Here is a 25570-nt window from a genome sequence, read left to right on the forward strand (position 1 = left end):
TTACACATTTTCCTAAGGACTCGATCGAGGCTCGAAGTGCCGAAATTGCCGAAAGTGAAGCTCTAAATGAAAGCAACCAGATTAAATCATGCCACAGCACTCGTATAAATATGAATGAAATTGTCTCGACTCTCCGGGCAATTGTTGCTCGTCCACGTCCACGTCCTCGTCTTGGTCAGTGGCCCAGTGGCCCAGTGTCCAGTGGCGCACAGCTTGTTCAACTCATTTGGAAAATTCATGAAGGAAATTGAGGGAAATGGGTAAACGAGGCAACTGGGACTTGGGTTCGAGCTGCCAAAATGCATTCCCGCCGCTGCCACAGTGTGGAGTCGAAGAGGAAGACGGCAGTCGGGGGGATTCCATGTGTGTGCGACAGGTCGAAAGTAGGTGAAAATGTCAATGGGTTGGCATTGTCGTCATCGTCATCGTCCTACGCATACAACTCCTGCTCGTTGCTGTCGTCGTTGTCGTCGTGAATGCCGCCGCCGCCGCCGCCGCCGCCGCTTCGTAGCCGGACAGCAGGCAGCTGAGGTGAGTTTGCGTTCTGCTGACTCTCTTAGCGTGGTGAATACTCACAGGGAAAACGCTTTAAGAGAGCGCTTCAGCCGTAAGAGCGGAGTCCACGGCCGTGCTTGGCGGCATTCATCGGTTATTATGCTTAGACACGGAAGGGATATGCTTCGACAGAATGTCCAGAATGGCCACAAACACTCCGCCCAGACAACGATCATGCGGCGACCCCAGCCTTGCTTTTGCTATCTTTTGTTCTTCCTTTTTTTAGCTGCTGTTGGCAGCGACTCGTTCGCCAGTCGTCCAGCGACCGACTGACTGACTGGCACACAGACACACTCAGCAGAAGAGCTTGAATGGGGGCTGGGACTGGGACTGGGGCTGGGGCTGTAACTCGGGCTGGCATGGAGGCCAACACACGCACTTGGGCGCGACTCGAAGTATGCTCTGACAACTTTGAAGTGCTCTTTGCGGCCGTCGCAGTAGTCGCGATGTCGCGATGTCGCGTCGCTTTGACTTGTCAAACAAAAATAATGCCATTTGCCAGTTGCAAGAGTACTCAGTCGCTGCCACCAGCCGCTTCAGGAGCAACAGCAGCAACATCACTACCAGCATCAAGAGCAAGAGCAGCTGTTCCCACACAGCAACAACTGCAACACGAATCTGTTTTGATGAAGGCCTCGTCCTCGTCGTCGTCGTCGGTGCCAGCCAGCATCCTGCTGGCAAAAAGTTGCCACAGCAAAGTTGGCAGACAGTTTAAGTGGAAGGCCAACACTTAATATCGGCTAAAGCCAAATTACAGACCTAATTGCAAATCAAATTTTGAGCAAGTAAAGCACAGAAAAATACGGACACTCAAGATAATGCTTTCCACGTAGGCTGGAGAACAACTTCTACGATCCGTTGCCAAGGGGATCATAGAGTACATGCATTTGAGTCCTGGGACCACGCCTCTGCCTGACTTGAAAATCGATTTTAAAGAAAATAATAATAAACTTTTGAATGTCATTGAAATGTCATCTATTGGATTGACAGTCGCTGTTGCTGTTGCTGTTGCTGTAGCTTTTGTTTCGATGTGTTTTGTGCTAGTTTTGGTAGCTGCTTAAATCCAAAAGTACCCGCCACACGACGCCCAACCTTTTGACACGCGTCACCAGCCGCTGGCACTCTTGCAACAGCAACAGCGACAGCAGCAGCAAGCAGCAAGAACATCACAGGACTTTCAATTGGGGCAATGAGGGAGATTAGATGCCCTAACGGGAAGTCCGAGTGGGAGAACTTCGAAGGGAATTTCTAGCTGTGGAGGTTCAAAAAAATCTTCCATGGATCGAACTCTCTATGCTGGGGAAATCCAACAATATATTTACCCCTCTATGTTGTGTGTGGTTGCCCCTAATAATGTTACAGGGTAACCACCCATTGGATGGAAGTCGATTTTCATTTTCATTCAGTGTTTTCCATTGATATTGTTGTTGTTGCTGTTGTTGCTGCTGTTGCTGCTGTTGTTGTTGCTGTTGCTGTTGCTGTTGTTGTGGTGACTCTGGGGGTGGCGGCGGCTGCATTCAGCTCGCTTCATTTGCTCGCTCTCATATTTCTTGATTTTATTTGTGTAAGCAGAGGTATTTTTGCATGACGGCGCGGGGGAGGAGGAGGCCAGATCATGCCTCATTGGATTCCAGGCAACGAGCCAAACAGCCAACCAGCCGACTCTGCAACCGACTCTGCCTCTGTCTCTGTCTCTGTCCTCTGTTGCTGTCAAAGGCAAAAATAGCGCACAAGTTTGGACTTCATTTTGCACAATCCACAAGAACTTCATTTGCGAGTGCCAGGCATCAGCTTCAGTGCATTAATGTCAGAGCAGAGCGCACACACACACACACAGCTCAGCCATTCCCACCCATGTACATACATATGTATACATATATGTACTTATGTATGTACCTATGTATGGCATAACTACATGCATACATAGATGGGCTGACAGCTCGTTTGGCCAAAAGGATGGCAGGATGCACGGTGCCTGCCAGAGCGAAATGCTCTCCGCAGATGCTGGCTTTAATCATAAAATTAATAAAATTAAAAGGTAAATATCAAATGCGAATGCGAATGCGAACGCAACTGCAACTGGCACTGGGTCTATGGGCCATTCCTTTGCCTAACATGTCAAAGGCTCACGCAAATGGCAAAGAGTCAGTTATGCAGTTTTATTTGCCGTTTCCCCGGTAAGAGGCACAGGCCCAGACCCTGGCCATCAGGCAACGTGCATCCAATAATCTGCCACTGCCGTGGACAGTCAGTCACATTTTATATTTACATTTTATTGGGCCAGTGTTCTTCTTTACAAGTTGTGACGATTTTTAATATGTTTCAAATGTAAATACTAAAAGTTTAACCGTTTCGCCAGTGCTCGTACTTATTGCTCGCAAACTGCTCCAGCCTGCCTGCCTGCCTGCATGATTTTTGGACATCAATCAAACAGCAGAATTAAACAAAATGAAACATTCAATTAACTGATTTGCTGGCTGCATGCCGAGAGTAGAGCCTTTGATGGAATGCTGCTCAGGCATTGTGTAGCTTTGGGGCTATGCAGCGCCACAAACAGACAGACAGAGGCCCAAGTTTGGGGGCCCTAATTCGAGACAGTTGGCTTAATTGAATTCGTGAAATACTTTGCGCATCGCAGGCGGAGACTACGCACTCGAAATTGAGTAATTCAAACGTGTCATTAAGCACTTAAAGGCACTTCAAGTGGCACAACTGAGAGGCAGAGAGGCAGCGAGGCAGGGAGGCAGCGAGGCAGCGAGACAGAGGCCTGCCGTGGTGTGGGATTGCGGAAAGTGTGGGCTTAGCGGTTGGCGGTCTACTGCCACAGCCACAGCACAAACTTTCAATCATGAGCATCGAACATGGGGAATGCCCCAGCGAAAACAATTAAGCATGATTACAGCAAAAGCAACATCGAATGCCAGCAGCAGCCGAGGAGCAGCAGCAATGGCAACCAGCAATTAGATGTTTATGTAAATTATATACAAGAGCCGACTCAGAGCCTCAGAGTGGCACAGGAAGTGGGGTAAAGGAAGTGCCAGGAGACAGAGAGACAGAGAGAGAGGAGCTGACAAATTTGCATAAGTCGAGCACAATGCTGTGGGAAGAGATGGTGGGGGATGGGCATCCATCGGCAATCGCTATGCCAGTAATTAGTAGCAATTACAACAACAGGCGGGCATGGGCCAGATGTGGGCATGGAAAATGCTATCAACCAGTTGATACTCCTTAAGTGAGGAGGAGAAAGGAGAAGGGAAGTGCAAGGAGTGGGAGAAGCATTCAACAATTAAGCCTAAAGCAAAGCTTGTGCAAACCACAAGGATGTGTGGTCCCTCCTCTTCGCTCTCACTCACACGAAATTCTTTCAAAATACAAACACTTTGAGCAAACGTTGCCTTTCTTTTATTTCTATTGTGCTAGCACCAAGGCGAATCAATGGATTTTGTTGGGAATAATCAAAGCTTTGCCACGAACATCTCATTTAAATTTGCTGCTTGAGACTCTGTCACAAATGATCCCCCCCAAAGGGCATGCCCTGTAATTTGGTGTGGCTGCGGCCAATGCTCATCAAATAGAAGAGCGCAAATGGCAATAAATTTAACACCACAGCATTGGGACATTAACTAATTAATTGTGTTAAGCAAGCCGCAAAAATAACAGAAACTGAAACAGAAACAGAAAACAATGAAACGAGCGAGGCGGGTGAGGAGAGTGGAGAAACGAATGCGAAATAATTGGGAGAGCAGCAGCACTGGCCTGGAGTGACGGCCGATGGACAGTTGGACAGCACTGGAACGGCTGGGATGTGGACGCAACCACACAATATCCATCCGCCAATAGATTTTGGAAATTAGAATTTGTCACAGTCCAAAACTGACATAACCAAAAGCCAAACTCCAACTCGTCGCCGCCCCTATTTTGGTCAATCAACAATTGCTGATTTGTGCCAAGTAGAGGCTGATGGCAGAATGATGGCATTTCGCATCAAAGGGATAATTAATTTCATAGTTGATTAATTTGCACTTCATTTTAGACCTCGATCCAGCCCCTACACAACACTCAAAGTTGTGCCCTCCTTCGGCCAAAGATGATGGGCCAAAAGGCATTTGGCATTCATTCTATCATTCATTCAGTCAGTCAGTCGGTTAGTCAGTCAGTTGTTGGACTTTCTACTGCCTCCCCCAACATTCTGCTATCTCAGATGCAATATTTCTGCTTAAAACTTTGAACTTTCAGCTGCTTCGAAGTTCCAAGCAAGTTTTTAGGCCACCAAAAAAAAAGGAAAACAAAATACAAAAATAGTTTGTGTATGGCTGAGGCAAGTAAACAAAATGAACGATAAATTGTTGTTGAAGGTTAATGATAAAACTCATTGAATTAGCAAACAACTCAGGAAAGGAATCCGACATAATCGAAGCAACAAAAGCCACAAAAGATTCAAACACAACTCCCACAATTCGCATGAAATAAAAGCCAAAGAAATGCTGGAAAATATATTGAAACGAAGTATAATCGATTGGCACATTGACATTCATTGACAATCAATAAGTTAGTCTGCAAATATCCTTATTGATTTGCGTATTTAAATGCATCTCGCACGCATTTAACTTTTGCCCAAAATTGATTTCTTTGTGCCTCAAGCAATAACTTGGACAGGTCATTGAACAGGTAATAAAAATGTCAAAAAAATGCATTTCATATAGCTTGTTGTTGCCGAAGAGCAAGCAAGCAGGCCAGAAGCAATTAGGATGTGAGACAGAGATGTGGTGTCCATGGCTCTGGGGGGAATGGCTGAAGGAGGAGCTGCCACCAGTCTGCCTGTCGATTGTATATGGCTATGGGCCTGGGGTTTGTTCACTGCCTTACGTGCTCTGCTTTGTGTTTGCTGCTGCTTTTTGCATGCTTTTTGTCTGCTTTTTGCTGCTGCTGCAAGGCACAGACCAGACAATAAGTGCAGCAAGAGGATTTTTCCAATTTTAATTTGTTCAAAGTGCACACACACACACAACAAGATTCATAAACAAGAGAGAACATGCTGGACATGCTTCAACAGAGACAAACACATAGGAGACACACACAACTCCACTCTGGCTGTGGCACTGCCTCTTGCCGTGAGCAAACAATTTTTTAGCCTAATTGTTGGCATTATGCTGCTCCAGCCATCATTTTCATTCTCCATTTGTATGTTTAAGTGCCACATGGATAGATAGCAAGAGAGAGGGAGGGAGAGAGTCGGAGAGTGAGTGCCTGGGGTGTAGATATAAACTTTAATGACGAATGCCTAATGTGCGAGAGCCATAAAAAGTGTCGCGTCTGCAGCGCCCATCAAAATGTCGAAATGCGAAGCAAGAAAGCGACTCCTCGTTTCGTTTCAAAAGGGTTTCTACATGTACGGGCATAGAAGAGTGGCACAAAGTGGTGCCACTCCGCTGCCGCAAGAGTAAGAGTTTTGAGTGGCAAAACTTTTGGCAATTAAGTGGCAAACCTCCTGCCACAGGGACTTCTCCTCTGCTAATATGATTGATGAGTGTGGGAGCGTCAAATCGATTTTTAGCCTCGATTTGGCAGCAGGAATAGTCAACGCAAATTAGCTGATTTCTCTCAACTCTTAATGCGTCTGACGAAGAACAACGAGGGACAGATGCATTTGTGGAAGGCGCGCCTGGACGAGCGGATTGCCAACCAGCAACGACTTCAGATTCTGCTCCAGGAAGTTGAGTTGGAGCGTGGGATGTCCATTGAAATACGAACTAAAATGGAAGCAGATTTAGGATGAGAGCGTCAGCAAAAGCGACGCAAGCGCAAGAAGAAGTCCAAGCGAGTGCAGCCATGCCATCATTCTGCGAGGATTACCAGGCAACCTTTGATGGCCTGTTGGACAGCGAGCTCTGCCGTGCCCTCAAGGCAGCCATTGCCATAGAGGGCCATTCGCCGGTGACCTTTGCCCCAGACGATCCCATCTACAAGGCGGCCCAATACATACTCAACTATGTACATACTGAAGGGCTTCACAGAAGATCTCAGCGAGGATGAATCTTCTGCGACTCCAAGAAATACGTCAACTATGTAAATTGTTACGGGCTTTCCACGCAGACTTTCCGTGTAATGAAATCTCCTTTTTTCTTGCAGAAAGCATCTCTGATCATTAACTTTGGCAGGGATCATATGGGCATGGACCTGGGCCCCAAGGTGGCCAAGCCCTGCATTCCGCAAAATAACTCCCTTCAGCGGTGTGGCCAGCACCATTGGCGTCTGCTGCAAGGGCGGCCAGGACAAGACGGTCTTTGCGGCCGTTCAGTGTCACTTTGAGAATCGCTTGATGGACGTGAGGGAGGAGCTGCTCGAGCTGACCGCGAGTATCCGTTCCAACAAATGTTTCAGCTATGCGGCCAGTCCGCTCAACTATCAGTCGATAATCAAACTGGCTGCTGGCGTGATGTCCCGTGAGGTCCGACGGATGGATCTGCAACAGACCATGCTCAAGCCAGGCGCCAATCCCCGCGGCCTCAACCATCCTTGCAGCTGCGGCACAGAGCGGGAGCGTGAGCAAATTGCCCTTTGCCGCAATGTCCAACGTTCTATGTTTTTGGTAAAACTTTTCTGTATAAATTGTCCGTGTATAGTTAATAGGGACAGACTCACATGAAACCGCGTGAAACGACCCACGACGAACCCAGGGTACAATTGCACAAATAGCATGTGATATATTACAGGAAACACTGCCCTCAACTTAACCAATAAGTATGACAGTTGGAATCTAATAAAAATATTGTGCACTACACAAAAAATAAAAACTATCAACACATGCAACAGCTGGTCAGTAGGTCTCCCCTCCCAGACATCGATAGCGCCATCGATACCATCGATGGTTGGAAAAAGCCGACCATCGACTGTTTCGGTTCACTATCGATGGTATGGACTTTCAATATTGTTTAAAAGACAAAATTTCCTCTGTTTTTATTAATGAATATTCAAATTATGTTTTCCAAATAATGACTTTATCTTAGACTGACATGTTTTTAGCTTTTCGATCTATTGATCTATCTATAATCTGCAAAATTACGTTGAGATCTCCAACAGAGATTGACATTGCTTTTGCTTTGACTGGAGCCTGAGATTTTCAACAGATTTCTTATCGCTATGGTGGAGCATTTTGGAACAGGTATATGTAGATGAATTTCAGATATAGTTGGATCAGTGCTTTTATTTTTGAAGATTTTTACAGCACGGCGGCGGGAATATCCCCCAAAATCATATATACAACAGATCAAAAAACTAATTCCAACTATTCTAACTTTTCTTATTGTTTAGGAAAGCTAAAGGGAAAGCCACATGGATACATCATGGAGCTGTAAGGTGCGCTCGCAGTCATCATGGGAAATGGTAACGCTTGTGGTGGTAAATTTGTGGCAGCCTGCGGATTTGTCTGCTTTGTATTCCGCTTTCGCTTTTGCTTTTGCTTCGAGACGGGTGCTGCTTCATCACTGGATGGTTCAGAATCTTCGCCATCGCCGTCGCCTGCCTTCTCATCGTCGTCGCCTGCCTCCTCATCGTCGTGCTTCATTTTCTTCTGTGGCGTTTTCTTGGTCTTCTTGGGAGTCTTTTTCTCCTTCTTCGACTTGCCAGGAGCGGACGAGAGTGTGGCGGTTGACAGTGCTGGCACGGCAAAACGTTGCTGCTCCACATTGAACATGGCCATCTGCTGCATGGCCATTTGCTGCATGGCCATCTGCTGCATGGCCATCTGCTCGAAATATGACTGCGGAGCAACGTTCATGTTCGGTGGCTTTGGACAGTCCTTGAGGCTATGATACTGGGCCGAGCAGTTAATGCAGATCATCTGCCACTCGAAGGATGTGTGGGAAATAAAAACGCAAGCAAAATGAGATTAGTTTATGTAACTAAAGCAGGAGGAAGTTCTTACCTTCTTGTCGCAAATTCCACAGCGATTGTCGGGTTTTTTCTTGGTTTTACTTTTGCTGGATTTCTGCTGCTCATCCTCGTCCTCGCCCGCCTCGCTGCTCTCCTCATCGGTATCGGTTATGGTGTAGTGTCGCTTCAGAGTGCCCAAGCAAATGACATCCTCCTGGGATAGGCTTTTCTTCAATTTCTTAGATGTCTTGCCACTCGCTTCCTTCTCTTTTGTTGCTGTTTTGTTTTTAGCTGGCGGTGGGCTATCATCACTGTCAGTGTCAGACCTCTCGGAAGATGAGGAAGACGAAGAGGAAGCTTGTGCCTTGGCCGCTGGTGGCTTAGCTGCTGGTGCCTTAGCTGCTGGTGCCTTAGCTGCTGGTGCCTTAGCTGCTGGTGGCTTGGCAGCTGGTGGCTTGGCAGCTGGTGGCTTGGCAGATGGTGGCTTGGCAGATAGTGGCTTGGCAGCTGGTGGCTCCACCTTCGTTTTCACGACTTGCGCTGTGACCACTTCACCAGGCTCTAAGCTCCAGTCTGAGCTACTGGAAGAGCTCTCATCGCTGCTCTCATCGCTGCTCTCCGCTGGCTTTTCGACAGGCTTCGGTCCAGGCTTCACAGCTGGAGCGTCTTTCTTCTCCTTATTGATGTTAACGCCAACAAATGGCACTGCCGGTTTCGGTTCAATGACAAGCGGCTCTGCTGCTAACGGAAGGGACTTCATGGTGATCTCAGGTAGCAGTGGTACCTCCAAGCCCCCGCCCATCACTGGTGGTTGTGGTACGATAGGATCGTAGTAGAAAACAGCATTAGGCATGGGCTCCTGTGGGGCGGGAGCCCAGCTCCTGTTACGACAGCTTTGGTCTGGCTGCTGATGTGGGTCACGCCCACGGCCGCGGCCACGGCCACGGCCACGTCCACGTCCACGTCCACGTCCACGTCCTTGATTCATATTGTAGTGGTGTCCATTTCCGCCGTTCTGCGTGTTGAAATGATCGCCACGGCCTCCACGGCTGCGCATGTCTGGGTCTTGTGGGGTACCGGAGAAGAAATTATACTTGTCCTGGACTTTGTGGTTCGAGTTGGAATGTCCTTGTCCGTTTTGCATCCTCTTAAAGTGCCAGAATGAAAATATTCGTCTACCATATGTCACCGGCGAACGTTTTGTGCTGCTTGGAGATGGTCGATGCCAACAAACTATCTATAGACTTTGCTATTGAAATATCGAGTGAAAAGTTTTTCTATCCCCAGCCCCTTTCCAATTGTCACTAACCATACAGCATACTAGATTCTTCTCATGAAGCAACTCATGAAGCAACTATAAAGGTATAAAGGTAAAGGAAACGTAACAATGCTGTCAATAAGTGCGAGTGAAAGGGCACTGCGCTGTAAGTGTGACTGAAACGACAATGGAGTGTGCTGATTAACCCCTTGAATGCTATGTGAAAAACACGAGTTTTTTTGTTTTATAATTTAATTTTTAATAATTTTCTACAAGAGAGTAGTCTTTGTTTTTGTTTTTGTATGTTAATTTTCTAACTAGATATAATTCTAAAATAAATTATAATTTTGAAAAAAGTTTGTGGCTTCATGGAAGCAACTATAAACTAGGACCCGTCGTCGGCAGCGTTCCTCGGGTTTTTTCCCCCTAAGCACAGTGCTTGTTTGCTTGTCGACGCGGAAGGTTTACACGAACCAATTTTTTTTCAAGTTTAACCCTATGTGCGCCAAAGAATAAAGTGGTGCGGGTTACGCCGCAAATTTTTTTGAAAATTAGAATTTATTTTAGAATTAAATCTTCTAATAAGAAACTTAACGTACAAAAACAAAAACAAAGACTACTCTCTTGTAGAAAATTATTAAAAATTAAATTATAAAACAAAAAAACTCGTGTTTTTCACATAGCATTCAAGGGGTTAATCAGCACACTCCATTGTCGTTTCAGTCACACTTACAGCGCAGTGCCCTTTCACTCGCACTTATTGACAGCATTGTTACGTTTCCTTTACCTTTATACCTTTATAGTTGCTTCATGAGTTGCTTCATGAGAAGAATCTAGTATGCTGTATGGTTAGTGACAATTGGAAAGGGGCTGGGGATAGAAAAACTTTTCACTCGATATTTCAATAGCAAAGTCTATAGATAGTTTGTTGGCATCGACCATCTCCAAGCAGCACAAAACGTTCGCCGGTGACATATGGTAGACGAATATTTTCATTCTGGCACTTTAAGAGGATGCAAAACGGACAAGGACATTCCAACTCGAACCACAAAGTCCAGGACAAGTATAATTTCTTCTCCGGTACCCCACAAGACCCAGACATGCGCAGCCGTGGAGGCCGTGGCGATCATTTCAACACGCAGAACGGCGGAAATGGACACCACTACAATATGAATCAAGGACGTGGACGTGGACGTGGACGTGGCCGTGGCCGCGGCCGTGGCCGCGGCCGTGGGCGTGACCCACATCAGCAGCCAGACCAAAGCTGTCGTAACAGGAGCTGGGCTCCCGCCCCACAGGAGCCCATGCCTAATGCTGTTTTCTACTACGATCCTATCGTACCACAACCACCAGTGATGGGCGGGGGCTTGGAGGTACCACTGCTACCTGAGATCACCATGAAGTCCCTTCCGTTAGCAGCAGAGCCGCTTGTCATTGAACCGAAACCGGCAGTGCCATTTGTTGGCGTTAACATCAATAAGGAGAAGAAAGACGCTCCAGCTGTGAAGCCTGGACCGAAGCCTGTCGAAAAGCCAGCGGAGAGCAGCGATGAGAGCTCTTCCAGTAGCTCAGACTGGAGCTTAGAGCCTGGTGAAGTGGTCACAGCGCAAGTCGTGAAAACGAAGGTGGAGCCACCAGCTGCCAAGCCACTATCTGCCAAGCCACCATCTGCCAAGCCACCAGCTGCCAAGCCACCAGCTGCCAGCCACCAGCAGCTAAGGCACCAGCAGCTAAGGCACCAGCAGCTAAGGCACCAGCAGCTAAGCCACCAGCGGCCAAGGAACAAGCTTCCTCTTCGTCTTCCTCATCTTCCGAGAGGTCTGACACTGACAGTGATGATAGCCCACCGCCAGCTAAAAACAAAACAGCAACAAAAGAGAAGGAAGCGAGTGGCAAGACATCTAAGAAATTGAAGAAAAGCCTATCCCAGGAGGATGTCATTTGCTTGGGCACTCTGAAGCGACACTACACCATAACCGATACCGATGAGGAGAGCAGCGAGGCGGGCGAGGACGAGGATGAGCAGCAGAAATCCAGCAAAAGTAAAACCAAGAAAAAACCCGACAATCGCTGTGGAATTTGCGACAAGAAGGTAAGAACTTCCTCCTGCTTTAGTTACATAAACTAATCTCATTTTGCTTGCGTTTTTATTTCCCACACATCCTTCGAGTGGCAGATGATCTGCATTAACTGCTCGGCCCAGTATCATAGCCTCAAGGACTGTCCAAAGCCACCGAACATGAACGTTGCTCCGCAGTCATATTTCGAGCAGATGGCCATGCAGCAGATGGCCATGCAGCAAATGGCCATGCAGCAGATGGCCATGTTCAATGTGGAGCAGCAACGTTTTGCCGTGCCAGCACTGTCAACCGCCACACTCTCGTCCGCTCCTGGCAAGTCGAAGAAGGAGAAAAGACTCCCAAGAAGACCAAGAAAACGCCACAGAAGAAAATGAAGCACGACGATGAGGAGGCAGGCGACGACGATGAGAAGGCAGGCGACGGCGATGGCGAAGATTCTGAACCATCCAGTGATGAAGCAGCACCCGTCTCGAAGCAAAAGCAAAAGCGAAAGCGGAATACAAAGCAGACAAATCCGCAGGCTGCCACAAATTTACCACCACAAGCGTTACCATTTCCCATGATGACTGCGAGCGCACCTTACAGCTCCATGATGTATCCATGTGGCTTTCCCTTTAGCTTTCCTAAACAATAAGAAAAGTTAGAATAGTTGGAATTAGTTTTTTGATCGGTTGTATATATGATTTTGGGGGATATTCCCGCCGCCGTGCTGTAAAAATCTTCAAAAATAAAAGCACTGATCCAACTATATCTGAAATTCATCTACATATACCTGTTCCAAAATGCTCCACCATAGCGATAAGAAATCTGTTGAAAATCTCAGGCTCCAGTCAAAGCAAAAGCAATGTCAATCTCTGTTGGAGATCTCAACGTAATTTTGCAGATTATAGATAGATCAATAGATCGAAAAGCTAAAAACATGTCAGTCTAAGATAAAGTCATTATTTGGAAAACATAATTTGAATATTCATTAATAAAAACAGAGGAAATTTTGTCTTTTAAACAATATTGAAAGTCCATACCATCGATAGTGAACCGAAACAGTCGATGGTCGGCTTTTTCCAACCATCGATGGTATCGATGGCGCTATCGATGTCTGGGAGGGGAGACCTACTGACCAGCTGTTGCATGTGTTGATAGTTTTTATTTTTTGTGTAGTGCACAATATTTTTATTAGATTCCAACTGTCATACTTATTGGTTAAGTTGAGGGCAGTGTTTCCTGTAATATATCACATGCTATTTGTGCAATTGTACCCTGGGTTCGTCGTGGGTCGTTGGTCGTTTCACGCGGTTTCATGTGAGTCTGTCCCTATTAACTATTAACTAGTTTTACCAAAAACATAGAACGTTGGACATTGCGGCAAAGGGCAAATTGCTCACGCTCCCGCTCTGTGCCGCAGCTACAAGGATGGTTGAGGCCGCGGGGATTGACGCCTGGCTTGAGCATGGTCTGTTGCAGATCCGTGATGGATGGACCTCACGGGACATCACGGGACACAAATTATAAAACAAACAAAACTCGTCTTTTATCACATAGCATTCAATTGGTTAATCAGCACACTCCATTGTCGTTTCAGTCACACTTACAGCGCAGTGCCCTTTCACTCGCACTTATTGACAGCATTGTTACGTTTCCCTCAAAAAAGCCGACGGGACTCCCAGGCCTCTGCTGAGGCCCCAGCTACAAGTGTATTAGTGCCTGTAGAACACGCAGACAATGAGGCACATGTATTGCTTGTTATTTTTTAGCGCTCGAAACCGGTTTTGTCTTTATTCACACGGACACTGCAAGTAATGCATGTGTTGGTGCGTTGACTTGCTGAACTGCGATGGAACGAAAATTCCTTTTGATGATTATTCTCGGTACTCGAAGAGTAAATAGGGTATATTGTATTCGTGGGACCCCACAAAGTATATACATATATTCTTAATCAGCATCAAAAGCCGAGTCGATTTAGCCATGTCTGTCTGTCCGTCCGTGTGTCCGTCCGTCTTGTTGAGCGCCTGGTTCTCAGATACAACAAAAGCTTGAGCCACCAAACTTTGCATCCAGACTTCTTATGCTCTCACTGCTACAAGTGTGTTTCAAAAATAAGCCCCGCCCCTTTCCGTCCCGCAAAAGGGCGAAAACCTTCCAAGGCTACAATTTTGAAGATAAAAAAAAACTAAAAACGCCATTCCATAGGGAATGACCATATCTATCAGATCGCCAAATTGGGATTAAGAAATTAGAAATTAATTTGCAGTGGCTAAACCCACCCCGTCCCGCAGCTTTTATTGGTTTTTTGCTCATTCTCTCATTCACACTCTGCTTCGCGCAGTGTGCGGCCTCTGCCTCTGCCTCGGCCTCTGCCGTTCATTTGCAGTGTGTGGCTCTAAGGAAGGGGGGCGAGCTAAAAGAGTGTGTTGGCGTGAGAAGTGTTGTAGATGTTGATGACAGATGAAGAAAAAATGTAAAATTTTACAACCGCTTAGGTACAGATTTAGTGCTGAGTACCGGGTATAAAAGTTGTGACGCGTAAGAAGCGTCTCACGCGTCCCTTCTCGGCCAGCTAGCTCTCGTCGTTGGATACGGTCGAGTCATTGGCATTCGATACAATCGCTCCGATCGGCTCAGTGGCGAGGGCGGAGGCAGATTTATCCGATTCGGCCAGCAGCATTAACAGAATCTTCTCCTTGGCAGCAAACAGCAGGACCTCATCCTCTCATATGTGGCATGGTCCGCTCAGGTGACGCTCAGACGGTTAGTCATTCAATCATCTGTGCTCGAACACTTTGTGCACTTATTCGCACAAGAAAGTCAGCAAAACACAGCCAGAGACACAGAGATACATAGATACAGCTGCACAAATACACATTTACGGTGTAGTGGAGGGGATAGAGTGTCGCTTTGTATCATTAGCAGGAGCCAAGGACTACAGACCAAGCACGAAGTGCGAGCTAAAAGGTCAATTTTCCTGCTGATTTCTCTTGGCCTGGCAAAAATTTATGACACACACAGATAGAGGACAAGGCACAGAGACACAGACAGAGAGAGGGAACACAGACAGACAGAAAGAGAGAGAGGGAGAGACAGCGGCACTCAGGACGTGGGCAGGACAACAAAGCGCCATTATTTTTGCGTTCGATCAAACAAAAGTCCCCAAGATTTATGCCAGCTACAGAGGGTAGAATAGGGCTGGGCTGGGCTGTGCTGGGTCCGTCCTCAGCAGAGACCAGAACGGGGCACATTCATTCATTCATTTGATGCTGCTGTCGTCGTCGTTGTCGTCGTCGTGACAATGAATTTATGCACATGTATGCAGCCCCCCAGCCACCCTCCTCTGTCTAAGTGTGTGTGTTGTAAATTTCCTTGTTTTTCACACACCAGAGAGAGCTAGAGTGAGAGAGAGGCGGCAGGACAAGACAGAGAGAAATCAAAAGAACGTTGGCCACAGGCCCATGGCCGTTGCCTTTTGCTCTCCCCCGTCCAGGACACATTTTGTGCGATAATTATCGATGTCCTGCCGTCACAGACAAGCACAAAATGAAACCAAAAATGATGACACCCCAATTTCCATTGCCCCATTCCTCAATCCGTGCACATCCTGGCCACAGGAGGAGTGTACAAAGCACCGCACCGAAAGCGAAACTCGACATCCAGAGACACAGTCAGAGACAGAGCCACAGCCAGAGCCCAGATTGCCAGTTGCATGGTCGCTGGAGGCGGGACGTACACCTGTTCATGTCCTTTTTTTGCGCCACGATGACTCCATTCTGAGGCTTCATTGTCGGACAGCGAGCAGATATTGAGTTAAGCTTCCCGATTGCCGATGCCACCAAGAGTATGATTTCACCCACAAAGAAGCAGCACACAACAAGAGAGTTCATTTTTCCTTGCCCCCAAGACGGCACTTAAGGCGCAAAAGTTGCCTCAAAGCGAAAAACAAAAAGACCAAACAGCTAGACTGAGAATTTTATTTATCAAAAGTGGTGCATGGATATTTCTGTCAAAGATCTCTGGAAAATTAGCTGCGAAAGGAAAGTGGAACGGTAAGAGCATCAATGTTCGGAGTGGATTCAGCGATAACTCACTGGATTATTGCCTTAATGACACAAAGAGCTGTGAGTCCCATTGCCGCTGGTATCAATTTATTGCGAAGGGTAGTCAATAGTGTAGCTTCTTGCTCCTCTTGCGGCTGCTCCTGTAGGTGCTCATTGTCTTCTCCCTCAGGCTGCTCCTGAGGCTCCTTCTGTGGCTCCTCCTCTGGCGTTTGCTGAGGCTGCTCTTCGTCTTTCTCCTGAGGCTTCTCCTGTGGCTTCTCCTGTGGCTTCTCCTGTGGCATCTCCTGAGACTTCTGCTGAGACTTGTCTTGAGGCTGCTCTTCGTCTTTCTCTTGAGGCTCCTCCTGCGGCTTCGCCTGTGGCTCCTGAGGCTGCTGCTCTTCGTCTTTTTCCTGCGGCTTCTCCTGTTTCTTCTCCTGAGGCACTATCCGCTTCAGCGGCTCGTGCAACTTCCATCGCTGTCGCTTGCCATCTTCTTTTTTCTGCTGCTCAGCAACGGCCATGAATCTCAACTTGATCAGATGATAGACCAGCCAGTACTTAAACACGATGGTGGAGTGATCTCCTCGCTCTTCTTCCAACATTTTGATTTTGTTTTGTGTTTTTTTTGCTCAGGAAAATGCAAAAGATGTTGAATAAAAACTGGAAGTGTTGTGGACGGTGTGACGACTAAAACATGAATGAAAATGAACTACAAATGGATGTAGAAGTAGACAGAAAATGTTACTAGACCCAAGTCAATGTTGGCAGAGACTTCTAGAGCTGCTCGTAGATATCGAAATATCGGGTGAGAAAGCAGGCTGCCACAAGGCTGAATATAGGCTCCTTGTAGGACTCTCTCTCTCTCTCTCTCGACTGCTTCGTTCTCCTTGCTTATTTAAATGTTGACTAAAATGTAAGTAATGCCAGTTCCAGTTGCAATACAATTAAATTATCATTTCACAGTCGCATATTGCGTATACGCACTGATGCATTGCCAGGGCATATGCCTCGAATCTGCTTGGCTCTGCTCTGCTCTCTGGTTACCCAACTGGCAGTCAGCCACGTTTTTGCCAATCGTAATTGCCTTGTGTAGATCAAATTACCAACAAATTTGGCAATGGCTGAAAATTACAGGCGCTGCACACCACCCACCCACCCGACAAGCAACACCAACAAAAAGAGCAAGAGAAAAGGCTGAAAGCTGGAAAATTGAGAACCAGCAAAAATTGAAAATGGTGCAAATAAAAGTTTGCCAAAAAATAGATAAATGTACAACGCGCTCTGCCTCTGAGTGAGTGTGTGTGTGTGTGTGTATCGTATATCCATCTGTTCAGTGTCTTATTGACAGTTGATTTGCACTCTGATTGCACAAAAGGAAACCCAAAATCCGTACATTAATTAAACACTGCACTCTTCCCGTCTCGCTCTCTGCCTCGCTCTCTCTTTTTCTGTCCATGTGTCTGCCACTGTAACTACCCACACTCTCACTCCTCGGTGCTGGTCAAACAAGGACTTGCAATTGCTGGTTGTGTAGGTGTTGGGGGATGGGGAGGGGGGCTTCAAGCCAAGCATTCTGCTACCGGAAGCCATTTTGAGGGTTGCTGCTGTATGCCAAGCTGCCGCTCGCTGCCGCTGCTTGCTCCTTGCTGCTACTATTGATTCAGATTTCACTCGTTGCAGTTTGCCTTTAAAGGCTTGAGCAGTGCTCTAGTCAATCATATCCCCCCGCTTCAACTCCCACTCTGTCTCTCCCTCTCTCTCCCTCTCTGCACTGCCTGCAACTCTTGCTGCCAGCTTGAGGTGTTTGCCACCTAAAACCTTTTTGCTGTTTTGCCCCACCCACACGCCCCCCATCCTGTTTTATGAATATCTGCCATAAATGTGAAATAAGCAAATAAGAACGTTTCTCATCGGGCTTTACATCGCCTGCAACTCGACTGCTCTGCTCTGCTCTGCTCTACTCACAAATTCAGAGCTCAGAGAACTTTAAATTTAACTGACAGACAGCAGATGCTGCCGTCTGCTCCTCCTTCTCCTCCCCTTCACTGCTGCCTCCTACCGTTTTTGGGCAACATTTTAGAGCCATTTATCAAACTGTTTTTGCCTGCAGAAGCGGCGCGAGTGGCAAGTGTCGTTAATTATCCATGTACGTAGCTGTTGCTCTGTGGCACACTCGCATGTACGTTGCATGCATTCCTCCTGCCTCTGCCCACTGCCTGTTTCCGCATATTAATGCATGTTTATTTGCCGCGCAGCGCCCTCGATTCATATTTATGATTATTAATGGCGCCAGGCCTTATTATAATTCATTTAGCTGCGGATAGTGGGCTCCCAGGCCACGTCAAGTTTTAGCACGCTGCTCCTGCCTCCCTTTTTTTTATTCATTAATTAAGTGGCGCTCTTTAATGGCTAATTAAAATTGAAAGTGCAGGAACAAGTGGGAGTTCATCGGCTTAGCCTATTTGTGTTTGCCTCTGGCTGGCCACTTCCTTGATTTAAAGAGAAGATAAAATATATGTAAGCCTGCACCCTCGAAGATCTGCTTCTGGCTATTGCTTGTCTGTTGGCATTGTGCAAGTGCAACCAATCAAAATTCCTGTAATAAAATCAAATTTTCATTGCTTTTGGCTGTGTAAGCGTTTTCCTTTAACATTTCATTCATTTTGGGCACTTTTTGGTTACTCCTCCAGCACTGTCCCTGTCCCTGCCCTTGTCCCTGACCCTCTCCCTGGCATCCGTTTTGTCCTATGTTTCCTGTGCTTTTTTTTCTTTTTTGGTTGTGTGTTTTGGCTGCGTGGCAGTTCCGTTTCCGTGTTCTGATTCTGGTTTTAGACTGTCTAAGCGGGGGAATATTTGGGGTGGAGGCTTCGATGGGTTAACTGTGTGACTGGGCCACAAAGGGCAGCAATTTTCAGAACAGAGCAGACCCGAACAGAGCAGAGTAGTTGTTCCATGTTGCGTTTGTTTTACCATTCACATTCACAACACACACTCAAATATACATACATACATATGTACATATGTATGTCCATATGTATGCACAAGCTGGGCTATTTTTTACGCCTCACCTCAAAGAGTTTTTGGCCTGGCCTTGTGCTAGAATTTGCCAATTTTTTTCACTCTTTGAGACTGTTTCTGGTTCTATTTGTTTCTCTTTTTTTTGGTAGTTGTTGAAAGGCAGATGGATGGCGTAAAAAATGCCAAAAAATTGCAACTAAAATGATTTGGTTTGTAGCGTTTGAAATGATCTATCAATGAAGCACAGAGTATAGGGAGAGAGGGGATGATTGCCCTGCACAAAAACTGCCATTAGGCGTGCCAAAATATTTAAGGCAGAACACTCGTCGCAGCAGACATAATTTCATGTCGCAAAAATCATAGAAAAGCCAAGCAAATTCGACAATTAAGAGCCAAAAAAGGTAGTCTTAAAAGAGATTTATCTACTTGAATTTCAGATAATCTGCAGGGTATTCCATGCATTCAAACCCCTACCAAAAATGCAACAAACTTCGTGCACTTTGCGTTTGAAAACCATTTTTAAAAAAAAAAAACTTTATTCTCCACCTTCCTCGTCCATGTGTTCCCCACGTAGTACCCTTGTTCCAAGTGTTCCTTGTTGCTGCAAATTGATGGCGCTATTTCCAGGCTGGTTAGGTTTTATTCGTTGCTGCTTTTCACATTTCCTCTGTCTTTTTTTTGTTGTATGGTGTTCTGGAAGATGATTTTTAGCCCGAACTCCAATAGAAAGTGCAAAAATTTGAAACAATAACTTTCACGCACGTCAGTGTAAGCTCCCATGGAAAATTTGCATTCCACCGACACACACAGAGACACAGAGAAGAGAGAATGCCGCAGCTTGGATAGTGAATCGTTTTGATACCCTTGCGACTTGTGTTTATTTTAGCTTAAGATCCAAAGGGGATATTGATCGTGGCTCCACATGACTCCACTCCCCATTGGGAGTCTCTGGAAGTGTCTGATTGATGCTCTTTTGACTGATCAGAAATACGTTTGCATTTGGCCAACACATCTGATCAGAACCCCGTCAAGTGTGCAACAACAAAGAGCAAGTGACTGTGGCAGCGGCAGCCGCAGTGTCAGCGGCTGGCAATGGGTGGCCCAGGCAGAACTCTCAAAGCAAAGTGAAAATGTGTTTGAGTTTGTTGTAACGAAAGAACAGAAACGCGATGCACGGACACCGACAAAAAAAGCAGTCGGAATATGTATGAAAGTTGTATTGTTGCCGTTTGTTTTGTTTTGTTTTTTTCACCCTTTCATTTTTTTTCCTTTTTTTGGCTTTGGCTTTTGTTGCTCTGCTTTTGCTGCCTTCATTTTTGTTTAGCATTTTTATTAAAGCAATTTGGCTTTGTGTAATTTGCACTTCATTAGAGAGAAAGACAGAGACAGACGCAGAGAGAGCGAGAGAATGGAAATTGGCCAAATGAAATTAAAGTTTTTGGCTCTATTAAAAAAAAAACGAAAAATAATAAAAGGAAACATAACAGAGCATAGAAGAAACAGCAGTCGAAGAATAGTTGTAAAAGAGCAAAACTGTTTGTCCAAAACGAATGCGGAAATGGGAAAGGGAGGAAAATGCGAAAAATGCTGATGCGCATAAAAGTAGGCAACACTTTCGATCTCCCCATTGATGTCGCTTATTTTGGCAAAGCAAAAGCTAAAGCTTGCTGCGTGCCCCACCCAAGTTGAGTGGAATTTATGTGGCATGCACTTAAAGTGACTTTGCGGTTTCATTTATGAGCTGCTGCGGTTTTAATGCGCCCAAAACTAAAGGGGCGATGGAGTTGGGGGTGGAGTGGGGTGGGGTGCGGTAGGGTGTTGTGGCATGCCACACGGTGGCCAGCTGCACACGCAGTGACCATACAAAAGTCAGTTGCTGTTGCCGTTGATAATTTATAAACGGAGGAGCTACGAGGAGACCCAAAGCGCAGGCCAAAGCGCAGACCAAAGCCCAGCGAAGCGAACTCAATGGAATGCAGTCTATTAGAAGCGCGTTAGTCGTCACACAGATGCACACACACACACACACACACCAGCCCACGCACACAGCTACAAATACAGGTGTGCTGGTGCAGTCAATAAAAGTCCAAAGTTCGAAAGGGAATGCGAATGGGTTGTGCGGTTGAAACAAGTTGATGATTAATGCAGACTTTGCTTTCAACTGCAAAACTAAAGACCAAAGACTAACCGAAATAAAGTTGAGTAAAGTTTTACTTTACCAAAGAGAGAGACAGAAAGAGCGTGTGTCCACAGTCAGACAGTCCTGAATATAATCTCTTGGATAAGGCGAAACTCATCAGCTGATGGGAAAAGCATTTGGGCAAAGTGCAGAACAGAAAACTCTCAGATACCCTTGCCAGTCCCCCAGCTATCATCTTCCAGCAAACGCAAAGCCAAAGCGAAAGCTTATGCTCCTCGCTCTTCGATAGTTTGCTGGCAGGACACTCCACATTCGTTGCTTTAATGCAGCTTTTTCCGCAGACGCATAATCAAATCCATTGCCGTCTCATTGCTCTCTGTGGGAAGCAGCAAAGTTGTCTCCAAGTATGGCTTCTCATCGTCCTCAGGCACCCGAGACCACCCGAGCTTCCCCTTCGAGTCAGGGAAGACAGGAGAGAGCCGGAGCCCTTTTGCGAAAAATGATTAATGCGATTTGAACTTTAAATTTACATTGTGTTCATGATATTTAGTTGAATTTATGAGCGCTGTTTGAGTTTGTAAATGAGTTGCTCATTTAATGTTTTAACAGGCGCCCCGCCGACCCTCGGCCAGCCGCATGAAAGGAAACCCAACTACACAAGTTGCAGCCTGGCCACAGAGGACAAGAGGACAGAGGCCCAAGGAGCGACACCGACACCGACACTGACACCGAGGCCGAGACCAAGAGTCCTGGAGTCCTGGAGTTCTCTGGTCTGCGATGCTGTGAAGGGTTGAAGGCTTAGCTGGACTTTTGCCACTGGCAGAACGGAATTAATGATTGTATTTCATTTCATGTTGAAGCAACAGGAGCATGGACATGAAACAGGACAGCCATACACAAGGCCTTAGGCACTTATCAGTTGCTTAAATGGCTTCCTCACTCGCTCAGTCTCTCCCCAATAATAATCTTACGCCATTCAAGATCTTTTACACCAGCCACTAATATGGAATAGCCAGCTGCAAGACAGAGTCTTTGGCGTAGAATCTGAGCCATAAATGCGATTTCCATTCAAACGAGAACTTGATTGATGACTGTCCCAGGATGTGCAGCAAATTACCAGCCATGTGTGAGAGTTATGCATTGTTCAATAATTCACTTCGCTATGCAGTTTAATATTTTCTATTATTATTGCTATTTACTCAACTGCTTCTGCTTTGGTCTATTTGTGGCTGAAGATTTGCACTTATTTGCCACACCAATTCAGAGCAGAGCAGCAGCAGGAAGAGTGTCCTGCAGCGGCTGTCGCGGCGCATTGTCTGACAAGGTTAAGTGTCTTTGGAGGCAGCTTTGGCGACAAGCACAGACAAAACGCCTGCCACAGTGTGTCTCTTTTGTTGTCAGCTCCGAGCACAGACAAGCTGCAGCCGCAAAGATGGCGACCACACACACAAACACACACACACAGACACAGCAGCAGCAGCAGCAGCAGCAGCTACAGTCACACTCATGGCGGACGCTAAACTGTCGGCGCTTTGAAGTTGTTTTCCTGCTGTCGCGGACGCTGTCGCTGTTGCCTGTCCCTCTAGCTAGTTTCTCCCTCTTTTGTATACCCTTGGCAGCAGGATATTATTATTATGTCCTTGAGCCAACAGTTGACAGCTCAAAGCAGACACAAAAAATAACTGGCAATCGTTAGATTTGGCATATGGAAATTCTGGATACCAAAAGAGTATCAATTGCAGCGGCTTGCTCATTGCTTTTTTATGTGTTTATTTTGTTTGTTTTTCTTTCTTTCATTTTTTCTTTATTTGTTGCCTGTTGCGCTTCTCGCCGCTGTCCCTGCCACTGCCCACATTACTGTTGTCTTTGTCCACTTGCCGCAATCCTCGATCCACCAAGAAAAAACAAAACAAAAAAGCACACACAAACCAGACAAATACGAATAACAAGAAATAATAACAAAAACAAAAACCATTTGCCAGAGCCTTAATTAAAAAGTTAAATTTTGTACCGTGTACTGTGCTCCCCCCAGCCACCACGGGAATGAGAGACTTGCCACAAGTTTGTCGTCCAACAGGAGGTGGCAGTGGCAGTGGCAGTGTTAGTGGCAGGGGCTGTGGTGCGGGGCCATCGTTGTTGGCCTGTTTAAACATGGCCAGAATGTCGCCCCAGCTTCGCTCGTTTGATGTCCCAAACAGCTGAGACTGGGACTGAGTCTGAGACTGAGTCTGAGACGGAGGCTGTTGGCTTCCAGCTGCGACGCGCATTTGGGGCTAAATGAAACCATTCGCTGAATCATTTTCTGCATTGACTCCCCCTGCATACACTCCCCCCACATTTGTGGCTTTCGCGGGTGGGGGGAGGACGCGCTACGACATGACAGGACATCATTAGCCTGCCATTTGGTAATGTCGAAAATGTGTAATTAATTTAAAGTTTAATTTAAAGTGTGCCTCATATGTATGTCCGTTACTGCAGCTGCCTTCTGTCAATCATTTGGTTGGGATTTTCCCATTGGACTTCCCCCCCAGCCATGGGGGCCAATAGGGAAATGTTTTGCGGCCATTTGTGCACATTTCCACAGATCACAGACTATGGGTTTTCCACACACACACAGACAGACAGGCAGACAGGAACACGCACAGAAAAACATGTCCATTTTGCCCACTAATTGGCATTAGTCGGAAGTTTTTTCCTTTTGCCACTCGACTTTCATCAGAGAGCCACAGCGACAGATTCTGTCCCTGTCTCTGTCTCTGTGTGTGTGATTTTTTTTAAATAAAATTAACACTGAAATTATTTTAGTGCGTCGAACTCGTAAGCGGCTTAGGCCGCCACTCCATCCCATGCCATCCCTCCGTCAGCTATCAACTTCTTTGCAACATTGCAGCACAGCACAGCACTGGCCAAAGCCATTAACCTGCCCTCCACCCCACTGCCCCTGCCCCAACCTGAACATGACTAAAACAATTTTCAACTTTTACCCTGAACTGGCATGGAAATGTTCCGACCTACGGATGGGGAATATTGCAGCGGCATTACTTGGGCTATTTCTCTGCTGCTGAGCATTTTATTTATATTCTCAGCGCATTGATGATCGCTTGTTGCGTTCGAAAGTTGTGCCTAAATTTAAAACAATATTTTATATTTTCATTTTAATGGATTAAAAAAGAGCAGCCCCAAATGGGACCGCTGCTCCGTGCTCCTTCCATTTGGGGGCTTACGAAGGAGTCCTCCGAGTGGAGTAGTTTATTGTTTGAGTGGGTCTGGGTCTGAGTGCTACATATGTCTGCTGGGTGGTGTCTGCTGGGCTGGTTCTTTGCGTGTGTGTGATGAAATTCAAGGCCTTGTGCAAATTAAACGCTTAACTAACCATTAAGCAAAGTTTTACTTGTAGCTCTGCGGTTGTTGTTCTCCACTCCACTCCACTCCAGTTGCGGGGGAGGGATGGTCGGTTGTCGGTTGTCGCTTTTTGGCCTATGTGTGTGTGTAGGTATTATTCCTGGAGGGTGTTTTGGGGGTAGACAGCAGTGTATTGTTTCTGCTGCCTGCCTTTTCTTGTTATTTTAATTAAGCAAATTTTGGGTGCAAAAAATAAACACCAAAAATAAAAGGCAAAAATATAAAAGGCTTAAAGTCGGTGCTTGTCAGTCTTTGTCTGTGTGTGTGGGTGTGCATATGTGTGTGTGCATTAGGGTAAAGGGTAACAAGGGATAAACAGACTAGGTTATGCCCTTTTGGCCCTCAACAGATGGTTAATGGAAAATACTTAATGCCATTTCTTCGCAGGCACAAATTACAATGGAAAAGGCGGTAGAGAAAATGCGGAAAATGTAGAAAAGAATGTTAAGAAAATTAGCCACACACACATGCGGCGGGGGGGAGAAAACCTCTGGCAAATAGCACTCTAACATGCAAAGCAAATATCGAGAGAAACTTCAATGATTAAATGGTTTGTTCAAGGCGTGAGGCTGCAGGGATTATCCAGCTCTATGTTGCTCTCTCTCTCTCTCCCTCTCTGTCTATTTGCCACTCTCTGGTTCTCTGTCTCTTGCTCCTTCTCTGTCTGATTGTGTGCACTTTGTTTTTCCAGTTGTACATTTATTTGGCTTACTTCCCAGAAGCCACAAAATGATTTCTACCGCTTAACCCTCGAATTTTGTTTTATTTAAATTCGTTTTTGTTTTTGCAACTACCGCTCCAGGCCCCCCACATGGTTCTCTTTTATTTGTTCTTTCTCCAGTTTCAACTCAGTTTGAGAGCTCCCAGTCGCATTTGCTCTCAGTCTCCGACTAGCCGAGAGGCAACCCCAGCATTTGCCCATATGAATCGATGTACTTGCAGCGCTGCAACTTTTATTTTCACTCCCTTTAAGGTATCAGTGGCAGTGGCAGTTGCAGCAGCAACAGCTTGGTTCCTGTTTAATGAGTTGAGGCCATGGCAGGGGCACACTTGATGACAAATTCTAAATGCTGTCGCTGCGGCGCCGTCAAATTATGCAGCGCGCTCTGCCGCGCCACTTGTTCATATTTCACACGGCTAAAGGGTAACGGGAACAGCAGAAACAAGAGGCAGCAACAACAGCAGCAGCAGCAGAAGGAGCAACAGCAACAGCAGG

At 46.3% G+C, this 25570-nt stretch overlaps 3 protein-coding genes across 3 annotated transcripts; 1 reads left to right on the top strand and 2 right to left on the bottom strand.

Annotated features, from left to right (window-relative positions):
* Positions 1-7855: 7855 nt before the first annotated feature.
* On the bottom strand, positions 7856-9290 carry LOC117894421 (protein mushroom body miniature-like). Its single transcript, XM_034801459.1, has 2 exons — positions 8480-9290; positions 7856-8395 (listed from the first exon to the last, which is right to left on the bottom strand). Exons 1-2 carry the CDS (start codon positions 9278-9280, stop codon positions 7856-7858), a joined length of 1341 nt encoding a protein of 446 aa, XP_034657350.1. The 5' UTR covers positions 9281-9290.
* A 1699-nt stretch (positions 9291-10989) lies between these two features.
* LOC117894426 (protein mushroom body miniature-like) lies at positions 10990-12159 on the top strand. The gene is made up of 3 exons (XM_034801473.1): positions 10990-11275; positions 11431-11777; positions 11862-12159. The coding sequence occupies exons 1-3, from the start codon at positions 10990-10992 to the stop codon at positions 12138-12140; spliced, it is 912 nt and encodes a 303-aa protein (XP_034657364.1). The 3' UTR covers positions 12141-12159.
* Positions 12160-15711: 3552 nt separating this feature from the next.
* On the bottom strand, positions 15712-16509 carry LOC117903709 (activating signal cointegrator 1 complex subunit 2 homolog). Its single transcript, XM_034816055.1, has 2 exons — positions 15843-16509; positions 15712-15779 (listed from the first exon to the last, which is right to left on the bottom strand). The coding sequence occupies exons 1-2, from the start codon at positions 16394-16396 to the stop codon at positions 15776-15778; spliced, it is 558 nt and encodes a 185-aa protein (XP_034671946.1). The 5' UTR covers positions 16397-16509; the 3' UTR covers positions 15712-15775.
* Positions 16510-25570: the final 9061 nt, after the last annotated feature.

Source organism: Drosophila subobscura, chromosome A, assembly GCF_008121235.1.
Source record: "Drosophila subobscura isolate 14011-0131.10 chromosome A, UCBerk_Dsub_1.0, whole genome shotgun sequence".
Taxonomy (NCBI): Eukaryota; Metazoa; Arthropoda; class Insecta; order Diptera; family Drosophilidae; genus Drosophila; species Drosophila subobscura.